General features: G+C 42.0%; 1 protein-coding gene across 3 annotated transcripts in view; it reads right to left on the bottom strand.

The window, feature by feature from the left end:
- zfhx4 (zinc finger homeobox 4) overlaps nucleotides 1-23929 on the bottom strand; it is a 76209-nt gene that overhangs the window by 38005 nt on the left and 14275 nt on the right. For all 3 annotated transcript variants that reach the window (XM_079863291.1, XM_079863290.1, XM_079863292.1), the window contains exons 2-3: nucleotides 16180-18767; nucleotides 14556-15058 (exon numbers count right to left, since the gene is read on the bottom strand). In XM_079863291.1, coding sequence (XP_079719417.1) covers nucleotides 14556-15058; nucleotides 16180-18721 — 3045 coding nt within the window. In that variant the 5' untranslated portion in view covers nucleotides 18722-18767. The remainder of the gene's footprint in view (nucleotides 1-14555; nucleotides 15059-16179; nucleotides 18768-23929) is intronic.

The raw sequence follows: 23929 nt of genomic DNA, 5'->3' as shown, positions 1-23929 counted from the left end.
GGCTTCCAGTGGGTCAACTGGTGCGAAAAAGGTGAACAGCCTCCTTCCTCCTCTGCCTCTAACAAAACCCAAACTGGATTGGTCTTTTTAGGGACAAGCACGCACACACGCACTGAGCTGGTGGGGCTTCCTAAGCTTGTTAATTCTGACAAGAGACTCCAAGCGGAGGCTAGACACAGAAGGAGAGAGAAAGTATTTAAAACAGAGCTTTGTAGGCGAAATCCAAACTGTCCAGCTTTGCATATTGTTCTATTCAGCTCTAATGTGTTTCAAACAGCAGGGCTCCCGCATTCAGCCCTGCCTGACAATTATGCACTTTAATTTGGGCTAAAGTTTTGCATTAAAATTGTGCAGTAGTGCACCATGCAAGGCCATAGTAGGCTTCCCCTCCACCTAACACACATACAAAGCCCTCAATCCAACAAACAGTCCCTACTCCCTCCCCATTCCCCAGGCAAGCCAAGCATATCAAGTGTGCCTACATTACTCCCAGACTAATGAACAATGTGTAAAAACAAAAAGCCGAGTGAGGCCTCCATTATCTGATCTTCCGCTAAAACACAAAACCGTCCCTCTCCGAGGCTGAAGGAAGTACCGGTGTGCCTGCAGGTGTGAGCCAGCTAAAAGAAAACCCTTTTGACAAAACAGATTCTTGGACTGTCAGGGATTAGAGTCATGGCACCAGTAGTAACACACATCTTTTCTTTCATAAACTCGGCAGAATTTTCTCACGAGTCTGCAGGGCCACGCTCCGTAAGGGGCACTCTGTGGCCATTGAAACGTCTTAAGCTTTAATTAAGTTGAAGTTGTCAGAGGAAAGCCTTTTTGGCACAGATTCAGGGTCATTAATTACAGCTATCTTTGTTTCTTTCCAAAGGGAAGCCCTTCGAAGACATGTGGGGCTACTTGTATGAACTGCCTCCCTGTAAACAGACTCAAACCTGGCTGAACTGGCATATAAACCTCTGGAAGGGTCCTGCCACTTCAGGATAACCGCTACACGTTATGGTTCAGGCCTCTTCTGTCTGTAAATTAAGAGGAGAAAATGTGCTTAATCTTTCTCGACTCTCCCAAAAACCAAAATGAGATCAATCTCATTCCTAATTGAGAACCAGATGTCTATGGAACCCTTGCATGATAAATTCATCTTAGGTAGTCGTACCGTTAGTGGAAAAAAAAAAAATCACGAAATTCCATTTAGACTCAAGATGGTTTCTGGGAAAAACAGCTATATAATTTGTTTTCTCTGCATGATGACTAAACCTCATTAGGATGAATAACTATCGCTAATAAACAAGCATTTGCTCAAGGGCTATTGGCTAGCTCTTGTCGCATTCATATCCTCATATTGCATTTATGCGCATCTCATCCTGAGTTGTAGCCCCTTTTAGAAGCCTCCATTACTATTTTCATACTAATATGAAATAGATTTGTGTTGTGTTTGTGAACAAGTCTTAAATTAGTCTGAATCATAATCGCAGCTGTGCATCCATTTTTATGGTCCTAATAAAAAACAATGCAAGCAGACATGTCTAACGTTTAAAGGCCGAAAGAGTGCATAACTCTAGAAAATATTAATTTATTCACTATCAGCATTCCTGCTTTGTTTGCTCAAGACCTATATTGAAATCGAGTATTTTTCTTCCTTCTTTTATAGACCCCTGTGGCACTGGTGCAAGCTGTTCAGAGACTTGAGCCTGGGGTTTCTGATTTATGAGGTTTAAGCTTACCATTTTTAGTACTGCCAGACTCACAAAGCAGTTATATACTACCTGCAAAGTTCAAAATGTTTGTGGCATCCCGTAGCAGATTCTGCCCACCAAAAAGTCAGGATGCTGCTAGCAAAGAAAAGAAGCCCTATTTATTACTAAAATAAATAAATAAATAAGAAGAATAAGACTCCAGTTTCTCTCACCTGAACTTGGTTTTGCAGAAAGCTGGAGGATAAATTGCGCAGTGATTCTGTCAAGTGCTAAGAAAATCTCTGAAACTGCTCCAAGTGCTGTTGTTGTGGGTGGCAAAGAGGCTATCTATGACAATATAGCGGAGCGCTCTTGCCTTTGATGGGTAATTGTTCTAGATTAGCATTTGGCAAACAACCAAGAGTCTAAAACCCCATGGGGTCCAATCATTTTAGCTAACTTGTCGTCCCTGGGTGCCCCTTGGCATGCCAAAGAGCACATCCAGTCGACCGGGATCGTGGGCAAGGGGGTCTGAGGAGGAACACCCACCCCTCACTCTCTCTGGGCTCTCAGGACCTAATCAGGCATAAGTTGGGCGACTCTAAAGCAAAGACGCCATCGTACTGTGCTGCCAAAACAATGCAAATCAAAGCACCAGGGACTCCCCATCACCTGTCAACCTAGGCCCCAATTCCCAGGGAGCGTGTTTTTTCCCTAACCTGACGCGACTTATTTATTTATACTGACTTCAATGATTACAAAACACCTCTCGTTGCCTTCTCCTCTGCCCGTCTGCTGTTGGCAGTAGGAGGCTGGTTTCATTTGTACTGCCTGCAGTGACAAAACAGACTCATTAGTGGCATTCAGAATAAGGATAAGGGCTGTTTGAGACTGGATGTTTATTCGCTCCGTTCTGCTAGGATGACAAGACTTCTTCAGACAAGAAAAGAAAAATACGAAGGGTTAAAAAATTTGTTTCTAAACGAAAACAAATTAGGGCATTCAAATGTTTGTTTTTTAGGTCATTAGTGGGGAAAAATCAAACAAAAAGAAAACATGCAATAATAAGTTTCTTGAGCATTTTTAATAAATCCTATCAGCAAAAAAAATTCTGTTTCTTCCCACCTTTTTTTTTTTTAAATATTTGTTTTTATGCTTTCGAAGAGGCACCGGTTTCCGGTCTGACTCTGGGGACCCCGAGAACGAAACAAAAGAAAATAAACAAAATCTTGTTTTGTTCCTCAAAGCATTTTAAACACATTCCAGCCTTACTTGGAGGCCAGCCAGGTATACAATTCCATCAATGCTGACACCGTCCAAACACATGTTACCAGTAACCACTATTGAGCCTGGAGACATAAATGTAATGTTATATCATGGGTACCGCAGGAGTTGGCAACCTGAGCGAAATTCTTGTGCGAGAGGTATGCCCCCTACATTCCATTCAGAGATTGTGCACAAGGCCACCGTCTTTTCCGCTACAGGCACAAAACGAGCAAAAAAACATCTCTTTTTAACTTTCCCTCTCCCCTACCTCAACAAAACCAAAGGAATGCATCAAAGAGCCCCAAATTACCTCCCCTATTTATTTTTTTCCTCCGAATCCGTCTGGTTCATCATATGTAATTATGGCTTAGGACATTCTGCCAGTGCATGGCTGTATGGTTTGCTGCTTAGGTCATATAATAATAATAATCATCCTTGCAAATGGATGCCAAGTTAAATAAGTGAATTAGCACAATGTGTCTTTCAGCAGCACACTCTCGTCTGAGGTGGCTTGTGGAGACGCAGTAAAGAGAGCGGGACACACCCCCGGGGTCCCTCCAAAACGACTAAAACCCACAACTGCTGCAGCGTCCATCCACAGCCTCTCATTTACTGTAATCGCGCTCAGACCGGCAGGACCGGTCTGAGGTGACATACGCCCCATTTTCCCAAGGACACTGGTTCTATGGAGCTACAACGCACTGTGGATATTGCCGTTCGCAATGAGGCCTTCAATATGTCAATGCAGTCTGCACTATGACTTTGGAACAGTTCATGTAAATGTTGGCCAGCCAAGCATGGTCTAAACAGAAATCCACCAAAAACACATAAATCTACGAATTGACAGCCGGTTTGCGGAAAGTCTTAAGAGAACTTCTGTGTGTTTCTTTGGAAATATTGCTTTTTCTCTCATGTATATTTACATTCACATTAATCATGTCGAAGTCTGAGTGTGTGTGTTTTACCAGCATTTTAATATGTGGATTGATCCGCAATGTAATATTTCATTGATCGCTGTAAGCGCCAATTCCTGTCGAATCACTATTAAAGCAAACAGTGCACAAGTCTTTGGGAACCAATCATTCCATGGCTTCATACGTTTTTCGCCGAACGGTAAACAGATGAAGAGGGAAACGTGGAGAAAAATATTTCCATGTGGTGCTAATGTTGTTGATCTGGCATATATCATTGAGCCTGCAATAATGTTCTTATGACAGAAGGAAATGAGCGAAAACTTAAGACACTACAGGGTTCATGCAATGGTATTCATGCAATGGTATTCCAAATTCACATGCTCTTCCCACTGGTCCACTGGACTCTCTGACTCTGTTGAAGGTCATATTTTAAAGGAGCCTACTGTAATGAAGATCTTTGCTTATCTAAATATCACATGAAAGATAGAAAAACACAGAGGTGCCTAGACAATATTTTTGGAAACTTTTTGAACTGTGATTGTTAACATTTTTTGGAGCATAATAGGCATGTTTAAATGTTAAACCAAACATTTTGAAAGTTTTCACCAGTTTGTTGTCTATGTAGACAGGATTAAACATTTATAATGCCCTAAATGCTGTCTAGGTAGTTTTAGAAACAAAGCCAGAAACCCTGGTGATGACATCCAGTTGTTACTGATTGGTAACCAGATAAATTAACCTCATCTATATAATAGAATCACTGGACTTAAACATGAAGCAGCAGTATTTGAAAATCCCATTTGCATATCACCTCTCACCTCTGTAGTTGATATGGAAGATTAAGAACTAGTCCTTAATCTTCACTCCTCTAATCCTTCCCACCACTAAGACAGACACGAGTGTTCGTCTACTCCTCAAATTGCCTTAAAAGAAAGCAAACTCCCAATGAAAATGGAGGTGTATTTATATTATGGTGATTTAAAATCTGTCGCCTGGACACTTCTCTCCCATTAAATCCACTGACCTTACCATTACCCTTAAAAGCTTTGCCTGTCTCCATCAGAAGGTGAAAAAGACCAGAGGCTCCACCACCATCTTCATGCCACACTATCACAAAAAAATTGGTTTTCTGCAATTGAGCATAGTAGTAAGTCTAAAATCAGGTTCTCAAGATGATTGAGACAATAATAATAATAACAACAACAACAACAACAATAATAATACCGGTAATAATAATTATTATAATTATATAACACATTTAATAATTAATGGATAATCTTTAATCAAATAATTGATATGGTTTTATATATTTATACATTGCATTCATTTATATAAAAAGTAAATGCTGGTCAAATGTCAAATGTATAAAACCATTTGACAATAAAGAAAAATGTGTCATGTTTTACGTTAAACTGTGCCAGTGGCTCAGCTAATACTGATAGTAAGCTTTGCCTTCAAACACAGAAAATACTATTACAAAAAATGTTGAAACGTTTTAACTACATTAAAATATTCTGAGTATTAAACCGTTTCAAGGTTGTTTGAAAATTATGAATAAATGTACAGCAGAATTCTTAAAAAAAAAAAAAAAAAAAAAAAAAAAAATATATATATATATATATATATATATATATATATATATATATATATATATATATATATATATATATATATATATATATATATATATATATATATATATATATATATATATATATATATATATATATATATATATATATATACAGTGAGGAAAATAAGTATTTGAACACTATTTTGCATGTTCTCCCACTAAGAAATCATGGAGGGGTCTGAAATTGTCATCGTAGGTGCATGTCCACTGTGCGAGACATAATCTAAAAAAAAAAAATCCAGAAATTACAATATATGATTTTTTAACTATTTATTTGTATGATACAGCTGCAAATAAGTATTTGAACACCTGTCTATCAGCTAGAATTCTGACCCTCAAAGACCTGTTAGTCTGCCTTTAAAATGTCCACCTCCACTCCATTTATTATCCTAAATTAGATGCACCTGTTTGAGGTCGTTAGCTGCATAAAGACACCTGTCCACCCCATACAATCAGTAAGAATCCAACTACTAACATGGCCAAGACCAAAGAGCTGTCTAAAGACACTAGAGACAAAATTGTACACCTCCACAAGGCTGGAAAGGGCTACGGGGAAATTGCCAAGCAGCTTGGTGAAAAAAGGTCCACTGTTGGAGCAATCATTAGAAAATGGAAGAAGCTAAACATGACTGTCAATCTCCCTCGAACTGGGGCTCCATGTAAGATCTCACCTTGTGGGGTCTCAATGATCCTAAGAAAGGTGAGAAATCAGCCCAGAACTACACGGGAGGAGCTGGTCAATGACCTGAAAAGAGCTGGGACCACCGTTTCCAAGGTTACTGTTGGTAATACACCAAGACGTCATGGTTTGAAATCATGCATGGCACGGAAGGTTCCCCTGCTTAAACCAGCACATGTCAAGGCCCGTCTTAAGTTTGCCAATGACCATTTGGATGATCCAGAGGAGTCATGGGAGAAAGTCATGTGGTCAGATGAGACCAAAATAGAACTTTTTGGTCATAATTCCACTAAACGTGTTTGGAGGAAGAAGAATGATGAGTACCATCCCAAGAACACCATCCCTACTGTGAAGCATGGGGGTGGTAGCATCATGCTTTGGGGGTGTTTTTCTGCACATGGGACAGGGCGACTGCACTGTATTAAGGAGAGGATGACCGGGGCCATGTATTGCGAGATTTTGGGGAACAACCTCCTTCCCTCAGTTAGAGCACTGAAGATGGGTCGAGGCTGGGTCTTCCAACATGACAATGACCCGAAGCACACAGCCAGGATAACCAAGGAGTGGCTCTGTAAGAAGCATATCAAGGTTCTGGCGTAGCCTAGCCAGTCTCCAGACCTAAACCCAATAGAGGGAATAGGGAGCTCAAACTCCGTGTTTCTCAGCGACAGCCCAGAAACCTGACTGATCTAGAGAAGATCTGTGTGGAGGAGTGGGCCAAAATCCCTCCTGCAGTGTGTGCAAACCTGGTGAAAAACTACAGGAAACGTTTGACCTCTGTAGTTGCAAACAAAGGCTACTGTACCAAATATTAACATTGATTTTCTCAGGTGTTCAAATACTTATTTGCAGCTGTATCATACAAATAAATAGTTAAAAAATCATACATTGTGATTTCTGGATTTTTTTTTTTAGATTATGTCTCTCACAGTGGACATGCACCTACGATGACAATTGCAGACCCCTCCATGATTTCTAAGTGGGAGAACTTGCAAAATAGCAGGGTGTTCAAATACTTATTTTCCTCACTGTATATATATATATATGTATATATGTATATATATATATATATATATATATATATATATATATATATATATATATATACTGTATATATATATATATATATATATATATATATATATATATATATATATATATATATTGCAGATCTTGTATCATACCATCCCCTCACATCTCAGCACATGTTTTAATGCAAACAAAGAGTTATGAGCTCATAGTCTCAGGTGGGAAGCACAGGAAAGGATGATCCATGCGTGTGACCCTCAGCCAGTACAGTACGAGACTGTGGCATTCCGACTAATTATGATGCATGGTATACGGGCTGAAATCTTTCCTTTAAAAAGAGCCCATGCAACGATGAGACAATCTCCCACCTTGTGAATCTGATAAGAGTGGAATGAGCCCCGACTCACCGCTGCGTGCTTTCCCTATTCATACTTTTAAACATTAAACCCTTTCATGTTCCATCTGCCTTCTCCCCTTCCACAACAACATAGAGGAGGGTCCCTGATTTGCATCCTATTATAAGAGGGAGGGGAAGAGGGAGGGAGGAAGAGAGCAGAGGGATCATGGAGAGGAGCTTGTTTAAAGAGCCCTGCCTCTTGCTTTGCTGCTCTCACTCCTCAATGGGAGCACTTCTTAGCCGAACGCTTTGCATATTGCCTACGAAGATCTTCAAGAGTCGAGCCTGTAGGGGTGAACGCTTTTAACCTGTGCTGTATCAAAAGAGTCTAAGTAAATAACACCTTACCCACCCACTAACCCACACATCAAGAGCCGGCGGGGATATATTAAGAATGTTAAATACATACAGACAAATATAAATGTTCTAGTCCTTCTAATGCATATAAACACATCAATTCAAACTGCGGTATTGTAAGTCGATACAACTGATAGAGCTAATGTCTCAACCACAGTTTATGCAGTTACAACCCATAAAAGGAAAGCCATTGTTTTTTCGCTGAAAAGCCCTAGCCATAGCTTGCATTCCACGGTCCACTCGACATACCACTGGCCACTTTGAAGATTACTGAAATGTTTGCCTTTGTTCTCCGGAGAATCACAAAAACTAGGCAGCCTTCTATTTAAATACATTGCATCTTTGGGTGAACCATTAGGCTTGGTGACATGCAGACATGTGATCATGCAGTAAAGTATGATATCAAGGCGAGACCTAAGGTGAGCATTCGAATGTTGGAAAAATTGTAATTAAAGTTCACTGCATTAAACAAAAAGGCCATCTGGATCTCACGGAAATGCTTTTAACAATTATAAAAATGATAATTCAACGGGTTAATTTAACTAAATGTGGAAAAAATCATGGGTGTAATCCCAAACAAGTGAGGGGGACTTCTATCAGATCTATTTCAAAGCATTAAGGATTACTAGTAGCAGTCTAATCCTGCTGAACCTAAGGGGAGGTAAATCGTATTGTGTTGGAAATCCTGGCCAGGAAAGAACAGGAGGTTAAATGAGTTCTTTGCTCTGTAATCGAATATCACACTCTACTTATCTATTCAGTGAGCACCTAATGTTTAAAATCAATTACTTGAGGAATGCTTTCTTGCATTCAGGTCTGTTAATGTGAGCAAAAACTGCCACCCATGACTGCTGCTCTGTCTTCACTCGGGCATCCGTTCTGGGCCTGGCTCTTATTAAACGACACACGTCAATATTGATCTTAATTCCAATCTTTTCTGCAAACTCTCTCTCTCTTTGCCATTAATTGTGGACCGACCTAATAATCTTTGGGATGACTCTTCTTTTTTTAAACATGCAGCCTTGCGTGTAGCTACTTAAAATAACTGGGAGAATAAAGGTTAACACTGAAAGAAAAATCTCAGCTGAGTAACAGGGGAGACCTCAGGGGAACGTGTGACGTTCAGGCATACATTTATTGTTCAATAATGCTTTCCAGACAAAGTCATATGTTTGCTCTCCGTCTGTGTCTGGAGAGTTAAAACAAAGCTAATTACCTTCAGCCAGCTATTTCACCAAGAATATCATATTATTGCAATTCAAGTCCTTCCACGGCTGGCCTTATCAGAGAACTGTGAGTCATCCTTTGTTAAGCTGGGCCCAAATCCCACGAGAAATGGAGGGGTGGAGAGGGGAGTGAAAAAGAGAGGAAGAAAAAAAAAAAGAAAAGAATGAGGAAAAGAAAGGAAAGGGGTAAAAATGACAAACTCCTGCCACTCTTTGTTCCTGGGAGTGCCACGCTCCCCTTCAGGGCTCGGTAAGTCTTATTTCCCCTGCTATGGTTCCCATACCTGTCAGACTCAATAGCCTTCACAGTGCCTGCACAGAGACAAATGGGCTGACCTGGCCGGCCTCTCTGACCCAGGGCCAACAGGAAGATCACATCTGGTTATTAATATCAGAGCATCCTCATATGGCGGCCCCCCACCCATCTCACAAGATAGAAAGAAAAGAAAACAGCAAAACAGGAAATAACCAAACAGAGAGGGGTGTCGGGGGCACCACACTTTATCACAATGCTTTAAGTTGTCCGTCAGCAAACGTTAGTCCTGTGGGGCCGGTGTGGAGATGACCATCTGCTTATGAGCGGGGAGGGCATGATGGGAGAAATACCTATTAATATCTATGAGGATTAATGACAGCAGGGCCTAGCTGAAGCCTGGGCTTTGTGTTTGCACCCACACTCGTCTGTCTGTATGCTTTAATTATACCCCCTCCCCCTCGCGCCCTCCCCTGAAAGATTCCCATTGTAATCCGCGTGCAGGTGAAAGACGAGAGCGTCTGAATAATCTGGCCTCGCTGTTGGGTCAGAGCGGGAGGCAGAGAGAGTGCTGACATACTTTTATGCCTGCAGAGAGTAAGTGGATAAACGGACGCGTTTGTGAGCCTGTGGTTTTGTTTGCATTCGGAAAGTAAAGCACAGGCTTGCATAAGGTCGTTTGGACCTGTTCAAAAAGTCCTATGCCACTGTGGGGACCAGCTCTTATTGGCAAACAGCTGAGACTGGGCCACATCCGCTTTTCTTTTTTGGCCATTCTCTCTCATCTCCTCCCAGGTTTGGATGCTTTCTATGAGGTAGTGTCTAATTTTGCAGATAGAATGAGAATAAATGCAACAAACAGGGTTAAACCAACCAAATCTATCGAAAACAACATATTTTGATGCACTTCAGGGTGGTTATAAGCAATAAATCACCCAAACTTTTTACAGGACACAAAAGAAGATAATTTGCGGAGCACAAAAGAAGATATTTTGAAGGTATTTTTTTGAAGGATATTGTTTTCAAAAGTCATTGGGGTCCAATGCTATTTACTTTCATTATATGGACAAAAACAGTTAATACATTATTCAAAATATTTTCTATGTTCTGCAGAAGTCAGTCATACAGGTTTGAAATGATACGAGAATGAATAATTGTCAGAATTACATTTTTTGGTGCCCACGTTGGAGATGCTGGTTTGAATCCGGCCTGTATTTATTAAAACATTTTTGGAAAAAAGCCCCAAAATAAAATACAATGTGTATTTTCAAGGGACAACAACAATGATGATGATGCTATATGAAGGGTCATGCAAAATAGATCCTCCTCGTTCTTCTATAGCACAATGGCTTTTTATGCAAATACCCTCAACTCAATCTCCTGTCCATTTTACCATCAGATCGGGGGAAATGACAGACAATAATTTGAGCTGCATATATATGGGGCATTTGATTTTCAAATGAGAAGGAGTGAGGCTGACCTTCAGTAATGAATGTGCTGTAATATAATGTGCCCATCAACCAGCAGCCATCTTGGTATAGAAAGATAGAGGAAAAGAGTGAGAGAAAAAAAGGGGAAAATGAGAAGGAAATACTGACCTTCTGGATGAGAATAAAGGGGGAAAAACATAAAAAAGGGTTGGGAAAAGTCTTTTGATAAATCTGAAATTCCAGTCTCCTCACTCTCGCATTCTCTCCTCCTCCCTCTTTTCTCTGCTCCCCTCTTTTAATTTCCCCTCTCATTTCCCTGCCCCAACCAATGGTGTTGCCATCCGTATCATGGATAATGAGATGGGCTATCTGCCTCTCCCTGGGGACAAGGCCACGGAAAGCCAGTCGCTGCAGCTCCATCTCCCCGCCTGCCTCCGCAAGAAAGAGGCGCATTATGTGTGCTACGGCCCCTGTGGCTCAAAACAGGGAGAAAGGAGACAAGGAAGGAAAAAAAATAGAGGAGGAAAATACAAATATGGAAATGGTGCCTTGCACTCCAGACAGACAAAAAATTCTACTTGACTGATGACGGATGCTCTGGGAGGGGGGTGGCTGCTGTAATTAAGTAGTCCATAGCCCCTGACGCGCAACTGGGGGATACACGCTGGACATCCTTATGTGCTGCACACAAGCCTCCAGAGAGGAGAAGTACAGAGAGAGAAGGGAATGCAAACAGAGGGGGAGGAAAAATGAGAGTCAGAGTGGGAGATAGAAGAGAAGAGCACAGCGAGGACCACCTGGTGAACAGGTGTGGGTCGTATATGCCTTTCCCCCCGCTTCCAACATACCATGAACATTCTTGGCTGCAAATGACCCAAGTGCCCAGCGCAAATCGGCTCTTTGGAGCAACACACATTTCTCACCGTTTCTTAATCAAGCGTTACACCGCCTTTGAATGGCCTTGACAGATTTACACTCGACTACATCTGCGTTTATTTGAGTGCTTATTAACGAAAATTGTATAACGATAATATATCATTACTGTAGGCTAAAGCAAAACACTAACAGGTCAAGAATATGTAGGCTATTGTATTTATTTTAATAGCTGAATTACGTCATAATAGTAAAAAAAAATAAAAAAATCCAGGGCTGTTTTAGGTGTGAGCTTGGGAGCTTTAAAACCACCTATGAGAAGCCGTAGTCTTTCACAAAAAGGAAACATTGCACTGCTAATGTAATTTAGGTCTTTTTTTAATGTCTGGAAAATCTGAACTCTACTTAAAAAAAAAAAAAAAATTGTAGGTACAAAGCTGCAATAAAAATACTGAATATGCTTTTTGTTTGTATCCTCAATCATTTTGGGCCATAATGATACTTTATGTTCCGGGGCTCATATGGAAAGGTCATCAATACTTTGTTCTTTAGTGCGCTACCCTTTCACCTTTGAACATAAAAGACGAGGTGTTTTTCTAGTCAAATAAAGAAACCTCTTTTTCTTTTTTCCCAACATTTACTACCAAATATACAAGAGCGAAACGGTCCGGTTTCTGCCAAAAGCATTAGAATCCGCATCTGTAGAACAGATTTCCCTCTCTCTGGGTAAAGGTGGGGGCGCGAGGAGATGAGAGAGCCAGAGCGAACCCCCTCACCCCCTCTGTGTCAAATGGACACCCTTCTCTCTCCATCAATATTCAGCCCCCATCACCTGTTCTAATATTTCTTAAAATGTGAGCCAATAAAACTCAAACGAGTAGAAATCCATTTGAGTGTTAATTTTTTTTTTCACCTCAGCAAGTATTTAAACTCTTAATAAAAACTATACGAACTTACAGCTTACATTAGATTATATGTCTCTCTGTTAGACTACATCACTAATTTCAAAGCTTCAAAAGGAAAAACACAACTGTTGTGCTGGTTTAGGATTAAACCCAAAAGATAGGGACCATTTTAATTCTACATATTCTGCATAGCCCTGTGCTGTTCTAGAAAAGAAAGTGTAAGTGTTAGTGCCTAAAAAAAAAATCAGGTAAACTAATTAGATATTTCAGAATGAAAGCAAACAATCATGTCAATAATCAGGCAGTGACCCAACTACACATGCACGTGAAGAAACAAATCTACTGCGAGACTTACTAAGATCATAGCTAAGCTATGCCTTTCTCTTCTTCTAATCTCCAATCTATTTGTCTTTCGATGTGATCCCAAATGCTCTCTGTTGCCATGGAGCCTTTTTATTTGCTTAGAGAATTAGCCAAACCCCCTGACCCCCCCACCCCTTTCTAAACTGCTGAGGATTTCAAAACATTCCCATGGACTGTGTCTTTAATGCCAGGCCTCCAAATACCACATGCGATTCTTTCAGCCCTTTATTTGCCTCATGCTGACTTCACCCATTGGAGGATTTGCCCTTTGTTGTTTAGTTACTTGCTCTGTATTTCTAACACTGTCTGAATACATTAATAACACGAAGCAGCTCAAAGTCTCATTTCTGTTATAAAAAATAAAAAAAGGAAAACCAGACCATTTGTTATTCTCGGAAGGCCTTTTGAGCATTTGGTTCTGACCTAAATCTTTTTCAGGAGGTTCTCGGTGTGAAAGTGACAGTAGTTGTACCTTCCTCTTAAAAAGCCCTTTTTGGATGACCATATGCGTAATTGGGTCAAAGAAATTAATTGTTCGCATTATTGCTATCATCACAAGGCTGCCAATTGCTTATGTAGTCTAGCCATTGTCAGCTGCTAAATTCACTTTTCTAAATATACAGCCCAGTACGGCTTACGAGCACACAAGTCAAAAGTGACTAATGCTGGTCAATAGATCCTCATTAAGTTAATACAGTTTATCCAGAGGAGTCCACTAATGTGTCTGGGATGTGATGCTGGTCTATGATTTCAGGATGTTAGTATTATTGTTTCAGGCAATCACACAAGTCCAGTAAGTCAACACCCAAATGCACTTAAGAACAGGATGAGGCTGCAGTGGCCTCTGTTCAACCCCCACCACTGTGGATCAGTTATCTGCCTTAGGCCTGGCAGTAAATTATGACCCGCAAATCAAAAAAAGAAGGTACATTAAAACGTGATTTGTACATGTCAAATAACTGGTATAAAGCAGGAAGATCTAAAAAATAATCATGACATTTTCCCTTTCTTATGAATGCATGTGGACAAACACACGGTCACACGTTCAAAATTCGTCAGCTGTTCACATGACGCTGTTATACGCTGGCTGGTGAGGCAGCTTTTTACAGAGGTGAAAATTCAGTGAAGTGCTATAGTATTGGCCAACTGTTAAACATATTGATATTTCTGGCAGAAATTCAATTAGGTTTGATTTCTGAAATGCATCATGTAAACAGGCTGACTGGCATATTCCTGTCTTTACAGGAAAGAGAGCAGAGGAAACTGGGAAAAGGGTGAGCATGGAAGGCCAAATCAAATTTACAGCTGGACTAATGACATTTGACATCATAAAAAAACAAGGTGCTAGAAAACAACTGTGCACCTTTTGTGTTCTTTTGACCATGACCACTGAATTAACTGTCCGCCGTCAAGTGCAGTGACAAAATACGTATAATGCAATACAAGTTAAATAAAACAAAGTAAATATTAACCTATGTGACACAGAGAACATACAGAACTAGGACAGTGTGTCATGACACAGTTCAACACAAAGTAAACATAACTGACCTTGTAGACCTTCAGCGCCGCTTCGTGCCTCTGGTTGGTTGCATGCAGTCTCAGCTTCTCCACACTGTTGCTGTAGTAGTCACAGGCATTGCACTTCAGGTGCACGGGGTTGCCGATGGCAATGCACTTGAGACGCCACTGGTTGGCTTTGCCACCTTCCTTGATGTGGGCCACCAGCTGATACTTCTGCATGTGCTTGTCGGTCTTGCAGTGTAGCTGGAAATTGGCCTTGAGCTGCGTGTTGTAGTTGCACAGCTTGCACTGGTAGACGTCTCCCATCACGGCTCTCCACTCCTCTTCCGGAAGCGATCTCTCTGCCGCCACGTGCCCGCTGAGGGCCTCCAGGCTGTCAGAGCTGAATTTGTTGCACACCGCACACTGGAAGAGTTTCAGCAGCGGGTCGTTGATGCAAGGTGACAGCTCCCCAGCAGAGAGGACGGACAGGTCATCACCCATTAGCTGACCACTCACAAGACGCAACTCCGCAGGCAGCTCATTATTTACTGCGGGGAGAGGGAGAGAGAGAGAGAGAGAGAGAGAGAGAGAGAGAGAGAGAGAGAGAGAGAGAGAGAGAGAGAGAGAGAGAGAGAGAGAGAGAGAGAAGGAGAGAGAGGGAGAGAGAGAGAGAAGGAGAGAGGGAGAGAGAGGGAGAGAGAGGGAGAAGGGAAGAGGTGGGGCACAGTCACAGGGAGGAGAGAAAGAGAAAAGGTTTTTTTTATTAAATGAAATTTAAAAAAGAGCTGAGAGACTGGTGTAGGGCACCCATACAAAGGGATTTGATAAAATAAAGCCCCAGTAAGGAGTATGGCTTTTATAAAGCCTTAACTATAAAAAGCTATAATAGGATTGAATCAGGATCAATTACAATCATCCCTTTCAAGTTCTAAACTCCCTCATCAGATAGCTTTAATTACTCCTACCAGGCATTCCTGAGTTTGTACTCAGGCACGTTTCTCTCTCTCTTTAAAGACATGAAACTGATCAATATAAAATGAGCCAGCTTCAATGGTAGTCCTAAAAATTTAAATAATAAAAAACAGATCAGCTTACATCTAATTGTAATTTAGTCTTTGATCTCTGCACTTTTAGAAGCAAACTGGATCATTTTCCTTACCCTCAACCCCCTGGAAAAAAAGCTTTGAATTTAATAATTACACAAGATCAAGACAAGGTACAAATATAGCATTTTGTCAGACAGAGTGTTTCTGAGTTGCTAGATAAAAGTACTCCGTAGAAACAATATTTCTTGACAGGCTAGTGTATGTGTCAGTCTATACTAAGTATGGAGGTAAAGATCCATGAGATGAATACACAGGCTTACAGAAACAGATTCAGAAATGCTGTGTTTGGTCTTCATCGACAAAGTGAAAGAACAAAAACTGCTACTGCTAGTGTTGTGTGCAATCTGCTCCCTACAATCCGTGTTAAGATGAGGTTTTTCTGGGTGGAGCAAAGGACTAAGTTTAAAAAAATGAAGAAGCAGATTCTCACATGGCAGCTCAAATCACAGAACAGACTGAGAGCAGGATACAATAATGACAGGAGTAATAAGACCAGAGTCAGTGAAGGAAAGAGAGAACAAAAGAAAGTGAGTGACAAGCATATCCAAGGGAAAACTACTTACCGTGACCAGGAGCCAGAGCTGCGGCAGTGTTAGGGTCAAGCTGGAAGGGGTTGATCATCATCTGTGGGTCTGAAGGGTTATCCAGTTTCATCCCGGTGAGGCCGATGTTCTGGGCCAGGTAGTACTGGTAGAGCTCCGCCTCAGCTGGCGCCAAGCCTAGATGCAGGTTGTGCTGGATCTGCTTCATGTTCTGCTGAAGAAGCATCATGTTGTGCATGTGTTTCTCACTTGTCATATGAATGCGCAAGTTGCGAGCCACGTTGGTCTCATAGTCGCAGACCTCACATCGCCACGTGGGCTTCTGTTTGGGCTTGGAGGGCGAGGGTGTGCCACATCCGCTCAAGCCGGCGTTTGACACAGGAGCAGGGTGGTTGTAGATGGCTTCCGTTCCTCCGTTCTGCAGCGTCTGCACATTGTTGAGGTGCTTGTCTGACTGCATGTGTATGCTAAGGTTGCCTTTGGTGGTTGTGGAGTAGTTGCACACCTCGCAGCGGAAAGGTTTGTAGCCACAGGTATAGCTCTCGCCCCGGGCTAGTCGAGGATGAGGCTGGCCCGTGCGGCAATAGGCACAAGAGCCTCCAGACTCTGGGTGTTTCTCCTTCATGTGAGCATCCAGGGTCTGCTGGTATTTGTAGTGCCAATTGCATTTGGGGCATTTCAGCGTCTTGCAGGAGTTCCGTGAGTGCATCATAGTCATGTGACCACCAAGTGAACGGGACGAACCTAAGACTGTGTCGCATTTGGGGCATTCAATTCCACTTCCAGGAGAGCCCTCTCCTGGGCCAGGGGTGCCAGGGGTGCTGGGCGTGGCAGCATGCTGGTGCAGTGGGCCTGGGCTCTCGTCGTCTCGTCGCATCAGGTCAAGAGGAAGAGATGGTGGACTGCCATCCCTGCCGCTGTTGGAGTCGCAGCCTCCACTCGTAGAGTCATTGCTGTAGTCCAAGCTGGCAGCAGCTTGCTTTGTCTTCTCTAGGTCATTGGCAAAAGTCACAGAGGAAGTAGTACCCCTTTCACTAAATTTTAGCACACTGGACGAAAAAGGAGAAATGCTTTGGTTTAAGAGAGGGAAATCTTTGCTACTGGTACTATCTCCAAGTTCACAAACACCATCATCGTCGAGCTCGTTTGAATACATGTCTTCATCCTCCTCAGCATCAGCCACATCTCTGGGCTCGCATTTGATGGGGAGCTCACCATTCGCATGCAAAGTGCTAACGTCCTTCTGCCGTTCACAGTTGCTCTCCTGATCCCTGCACCCAGCCCCTGGTGACGAGCGCTGGAGAAACGCGGAGCAGACGGGGGACTTGAGCGCCGAGGTGGCCGCAACCCCGAGGTTCAGTTCAGCCTTTGGCATCTGGGCACTCCTGGGCGACTGGTCTGCAGAAGATGCCAAACTGGCACTTCCTTTCAGGAAGGCGAAACCAGCCTGCAGAGAATCACCGTTATCCATGTGAATGGTGTTCCACAGGCTGTGAATGCCTGGATCAGGGCCCATGAAGTTTGCAGTAGAAAAATGTGGTAACACAGAATTGTTTTTTTTTGGTTCCAGAAAGCTTATAAGAGGTTCTTTGTCTTTACCAATGCCCTGTATGATGGCAGAGACATATTTATTACTAAGGAGCTTCTGCTCCTGCTCATTGAGGGTCATCCGATGATCATGCACAGCATGGGTTACAAATGACCTACTATAACCAAAAGACAACTTGCACAAGAAACACATCAGAATAGGTTTCCTTTTCCCATCACTAATGCAACCATCAAATTTAGACAAGTCCACATTGTTTGGAACATCTTTGGACACACAGGAGTTTTTGGCTGCACCATCAATGGTAAGATAGTCTTTATCACTCTTGTGTCGGAGATCGTAGACACGGAAACTGTGCAACACAGGACCATCTCCTGCTAATGCTGAGGTATTTGGGAAAGCCTGATCGGCCATAAATGGTTTCCCGAGGGATGAAGCGATGTGAAAGGTATTGATCACTTGTGGATAAAAGGACATGGGGGCTGTGGCCGACTGCTCAGTCTTGTCCCCAGCAGCAGTTTGGGAGTTTGAAAACAGTGCTGGGGAGAAGAGGCTTTTGACCCCTGACTGGGCATCCTGGCCACCTTCTTTGGAGTCCTCAAGAATAAAAGCTGAGCCATCTGGCTGGTAAACTATCTCTCCTGTCAGGTTCTCTACATCGCTGTCCTCAAGGTCACTGACCTCGCTCTCGTTCTCGTCCTTCAGAAGGGGAAGGCGAGCGTTCGGGCAGTGGTGCTCCATGTATTTTTGTAAACTAGAGAAGGAAGTGGCACATTCGTTGCAGGGGATCTCTTTAGTGACCACGCCTATCGCATTCTCCACGTTCAATCCTGATGCAGTCTCTCGACGGCTCTCCTCCTTCCTCAGGTTGTCATCCGCAGGGCTGTTTTCCTTGTCAGGCTCCATCCCAGGGACTTTCTCTGGCACCTCATTATCAAGATGTGTCGTCTCACGTAGCTTTGATATCTGCTGCCCATTTTCCTGCCTTGAGAGAGAAGGGGAGTCACAAGTTTCCATGGTAATCGCTACATGGGGATCTCATTTCATCCAGCCTGTCAGGGACCTGTATAAATAAAAAAACAAAAGAGAGCAAAGGCATATTAGAATGTGTATAATGATGGCGTACCTGATCTTCAGCAAGTGCTGTCCTTGATAATACAGAGAACATTCCTGCTCTGCAATTACTCGTGAATTAGCTTAAAAATGAGCAGCAGAGGTCTACCTAGAAAAAAAGCTGTATAATTTAAAAAATGCACAGACACACACTTAGCAGATTTTAGCAAAAGTTATCAAGAGATTTCAAGTTATAAAAAAGGTTTAAGTATGAGACTTTTTCAATAACCAGTGCAGCACTCCCCTTAAAATCAATCCACTCCCACACAAAAGTTTCAGTGAGCCCCCTTTATCACTGCAACATAATTACAATAAGCAAAGAAAAGGGGGATGAACCACCACATTCAAATCATGACCACTTTGGCAGAGAGAGGCGGTATCTCTTTGGTTCCTATGTTATTCAGTAAATCAGCTTACTCCAAATCTTCCCTCAGAGAGATCCCCCAGCAGGTATCTAACAAGCCCTGAGTAAGCAGCCATCCAAATTCTAACCCACGCTTTTGCCTCTCTGACAATCACCCCAAACTCAAATTAATATTTACCACACCCAGTCCAGTCACCCCGGGAGGGCCGTCTCGCAATTTCTTTTCACTTTTTTGTTTTTCATTTTTCATCCTTGGCAGCTCACAAAAATCCAAGCACATAAAGCACACCATTTGAAATACCATTGTGATGTTATCTATCCTGGATGGCTGCCCATCTCCCAACTGTCACTGCCTCAATCACGGTCTATCCTGGCTTTCACAAATCATACGTGCACCTTGCTGATGAAAACCCTTCAATCATTTTTTTTTTCTTGGACCACAGACAATTTATTCTCAAGACTCGCAATGCAGATTCAAAGACTTGGACTCGGCACACAAGTTTGGACGCTGAATGGAGTTGGATCCAAAGAGTATGTGCCTACCATGCCCAGGCTCTGCGAATGAGGCCCGGAGAGCGAAGAGAAACCCAGCTGCTCCAAATTTTCAGGGTGATATCAGTGTGTGCAGAAGAGGTAGAGATTTGTGGTGAAAGCCAACAATGACGGGCTTGCAACTGCTGTGCTTTCAATTAAAATGAAATACACTCAAGACAGTCTAAGAATTTTAAAACGGCAGCACTGTCTCCTGTGCCAGGTTTTATTTTCTAATCATTCCCAAGAATATAGGAAATCTGATAATAGCTTAATGAACACGAGGCAATTTGGAAAAGCACTTTGCAAAATAAAACAACAATTGCAGCCATGCCCTCTCCACCTAGCTGTGTGAAAATATTTTCTTTCTTTTTTTTCTTTTTCTTTTTTTTGTAGATACCTATTTTGATACAAAGCAATTTGGGGATTAATTTATAATATGCCTTGGCTAAATATGTTGAGGATATAATATGAATATTGCACCCAGAATTTAAATATTTTTTAATATTTAGCTCATTAGTTACCACAAACAACACAGAAATAAAAAATAATGCAGATAAGCTATCACATTAATGAAATGAACATTAAATTGTATAATAAATAAGATGGTGAGGGTGATCTGCACAATGCACTGCTGTGAAAATAAAGACCTGAGATTGCTCCCAAATGCCCTGAGAGCAAAACTGTGCAGCAATTAGTGCAAAATTAGCACCTATTAAAATTAGCTTCACACAAGAAAAGAAAAAGGTGTGTCTATGTATGTGTGCAGTGGGGGTCATTTATGTAAGCCGAGAGGAATACGTCTCCAAAAACACACGTTTGGCAGGGAAGAGAGGGCTAGATTACAGTGTTCTCCTGTGATAATTTCTGCATCTCCCGGTGTAAGATCACAGAGCCAGCAGCTGTGCCTCCAGGGCCTGTGGGCGCTGGGTGAGTGTGTGAGCCGCACACAACATTCCAGCGACGTTAACAAAACCCACTGCACATCATAAAACAAGCAACCTTCACAAAACACACACTCTCCCTCATGTGTCTACCTTGTCAGAGGCTGCCTGTGATTTGTTTCTGTTGAATTCAGACTTTAAAAGGTATCAAATACAATATGGAAGCTGTAATTACACACCTGGTTTCCTCATTCTCTTTTTTCTTTCTTTCAGCTGGCAGAAAGACTGAATTTATGCAGAGATTTTGTGTGCAACTATGTGTGTTTGTTGCTTTCCTTCCAATCCGTAGCACACAACATCGCTTAATGCGGGTCCGGACATAAAACGCGCAGTTTGAGATGAATTATGCATATCTTGACACTTGAAGTGCTGAGAGAGATGCATCCTCTGGATTTGCCTGTGTCTCTACATTTTTGGCTATGCATGTGAATCATTACATGGCTATGAATTATAAAGCAAGGCACAAAAGAGCTAAACAGCTCAGAGCTGCGCTTGTTTTGATACAAAGCAAGTATCCGGGGATGCTGAGAGCACCTCTAGCTTTCATATTGATATTTTGCATCAGAAGACGTTTCATTGACAATCCGCCTGGTAACTTAACTGTGCCCATCAATTTGTTCTCACAATAAATAAATAAATAAATAAATCACTGTTTGCTACAGCAAGTTACTGAATATTATCCAGACGTTCTCAAGTGCTCAATAAGCCTGACAAGAACGACTTTAAAAGAATCACATGCAGGCATCTTTCTTCAAACCAGCTACAGAAAAGAAAATCTCAATAGTTAACACGCTCTCTTTTCCATCCAAAAGACAGAAAGTAGTCTTAAGTACGTACTTTGCTATTAAAAGGGGCTCTATGTTCTTTTTGACTGCTTTTCCCCGTTAACATCTTTTTCTATACACCGTTCTACAATTCCTCCAACGTGTTGTAACTTAACTGTGAAACTATTTTTCTCTCGTCTTGCTTTCCCTCCCTTCTATTCGGTCTAAAAAGCAAAGGCTACAAAAAGAAAAAAGAAAAAAAAACAAATACTAAGCTCTTTTTCTTGGAACCAAAAGAGCGCTCTCTCAAAACAATAAGGACAGATCTCGTTGCATGGAAATGGCTCCCGTTCCCATTAGAAGAAAAAGATGGCAAACAGTGTTTCTACCTCTGTTTTTTTAATTAAGACTGTCTCAGCTTCTTTCTCGGTGCTCTGTGGAGACGCTGCCTGTGAAGTGATTAAAAAGAATGTGATCTGATCAAGAGACAGGAATAATGGAGTAGGAATGCTAGGTTTACCCGAGTGCTAAGACTCCCCTGATCCAACCCACCCGCCTCCCAAAGAAAAAGGATTTCACTCACCCTTTCTTCCCTAAATAGTTTTTCAGGTCGTCCTTTTTCTCTCTTTTTTTGGAGTCGTAGACAAACGTTAAACGTTAGCGTGCACATGTGTGTCGTGCGTTACTCAAGTGGAACTGCAGTGCGAGTGTGAAAGAAAAAAACTGGAAAAATAGGTAAAATGCCTTCGAATTATATCCGATTTAAGAAAGGTCACCCCAGCCTCTGCTGGGGTTTTTCTCAACACTAAATCCTCTATCAAAATGTCATAGTGAGTTAGGGAAAGACAAAGGAGAGTCACAGCATGCAAACTGCACATATATCTAATCCTAACAAAGCCATGAATGGGCCTTCACAAGTCTAATTATACTTGTTTATTTGTTGCCATGCAGAAAGAACTGATGAAAAATCCATCAAAGTGGTATTATCCAAACATCAAGAGCTTCTCTAGCCTCCAAGGACACCGGGAGGCTTAATTCTTTCTTGTTTAAGTCCAAAAAAAGAGAGAGAAAGAATTGCAAAGGGGAGAGGAGTGAGGGGGGAAAAAACGGTTTTGCATGACCCTTTTTTCACAAAGGCTTTTCCCGACCCTGTCGATGCCCAGAGGTGTAACAGTAGAAGCAGGATATCTCCCCTGTGCCATAACCACATTTAAGGGCCTCATTTTCAATACACAACATATCATTACTGTCGGGTGTGGCAAATCCACATCAGCAAAAAGATGTCTGTTTAGCTGTTGTACAAATTACCTTTCTGTTGCTGGCGTTTCACAAAAGAGTCAAACAATTTGAGGAACAAAACAAGTTTGAAGTATGAGAAGTTGAAAAAAAAAAGTTATTATACTAAAACATCATCACATGACTTGAGTTTTACATTCAAGATTTCTTCAAAAAGACCCTTTAAACGAGGGGAACAAAAAGGACTGCCCGGGTTTATACGACTCCCTCGCCCATTCGAAAACTTTTAACAGGAGAGGCCGGTATCAAAGGGAAACATAATCTACATAGCTAATGTCTTTTCTCAATTCAAAGCAGAGAAGGCTGCAATTTCTCCTCGCTGGCAATCTGGAAACACTCTGGAGTTAATTACGCTTGATTCGAAATGAACCGCACAAACAAAGGCCAGTCTATGTCCAGACTATTATACTGCATTAACCGGCTTTAAGCTTCCTGCGGATCATTCCGAGGCTCTTCCATTACCCTCCCCTACCGTCCCAACACGGAGAGAAAATGCCTGCACACCCCGGATTAATGAAAAGGAGCGTAAAAAGAATGTGTGACGACCTCTCCCGACACAGTGCAAACTTTCAGTCCAAGTCACAGAAAAAAGGGGAGAAGGTAATTAAGTTTGAAAGAAAAGGTCCTCACGACAAACAATGAGGCTGTGTCTCTGGAGGAGCGCAGGGGGGTGAAAAAAATCATTAACATTCTTTTTCAACTGAGAAAAAGAGAAGGAGGGGAAAGGGGAACGTATGCTGGCAGGTTCCCCACTAGTCTTCCTCTTTAGCCTTTTTTTCACCCCACATCTGGTTTCACATCTTCTCTGGTGCCCGTGTCCACGTGACGGCAGATCATCCCTTTAACCCCACCTCTTTCTCTCTTGCTTCAGCTTTGCAAAGTTAACTTTGACAGTTAACTTAGAGAGCATCGCAGAGACAACCACGCACGTTTGCCCACCTGAGACCCATCAGGCGTATTTGCCGTGTGTGTTTTGCTAAGAGAAATAAGCCACATGCAAATCAGTGCGTTTCCCCTGGTGAGTCTTATAGCTTAATTAGTAAAGCAGATATGCTGTTTTCTCTTTATAGTAATGACACACAAACAAACACAAACATGCACAGGCACTGACAGAGAATATGACTAAACACACACCGACTCACTAGAAAAGAACATTTCTCAAAGGAGGCACTGACTAAAATTAGAGTTGTTTTCTCTGATTCACAGGCTTGAT

The sequence above is a fragment of the Squalius cephalus genome, assembly GCF_949319135.1.
Source record: "Squalius cephalus genome assembly, chromosome: 25".
In the NCBI taxonomy this organism is placed as follows: domain Eukaryota; kingdom Metazoa; phylum Chordata; class Actinopteri; order Cypriniformes; family Leuciscidae; genus Squalius; species Squalius cephalus.
The sequence above is the reverse complement of the archived record's forward strand: the minus strand, read 5'-3'. Positions and strand labels throughout refer to the sequence as shown.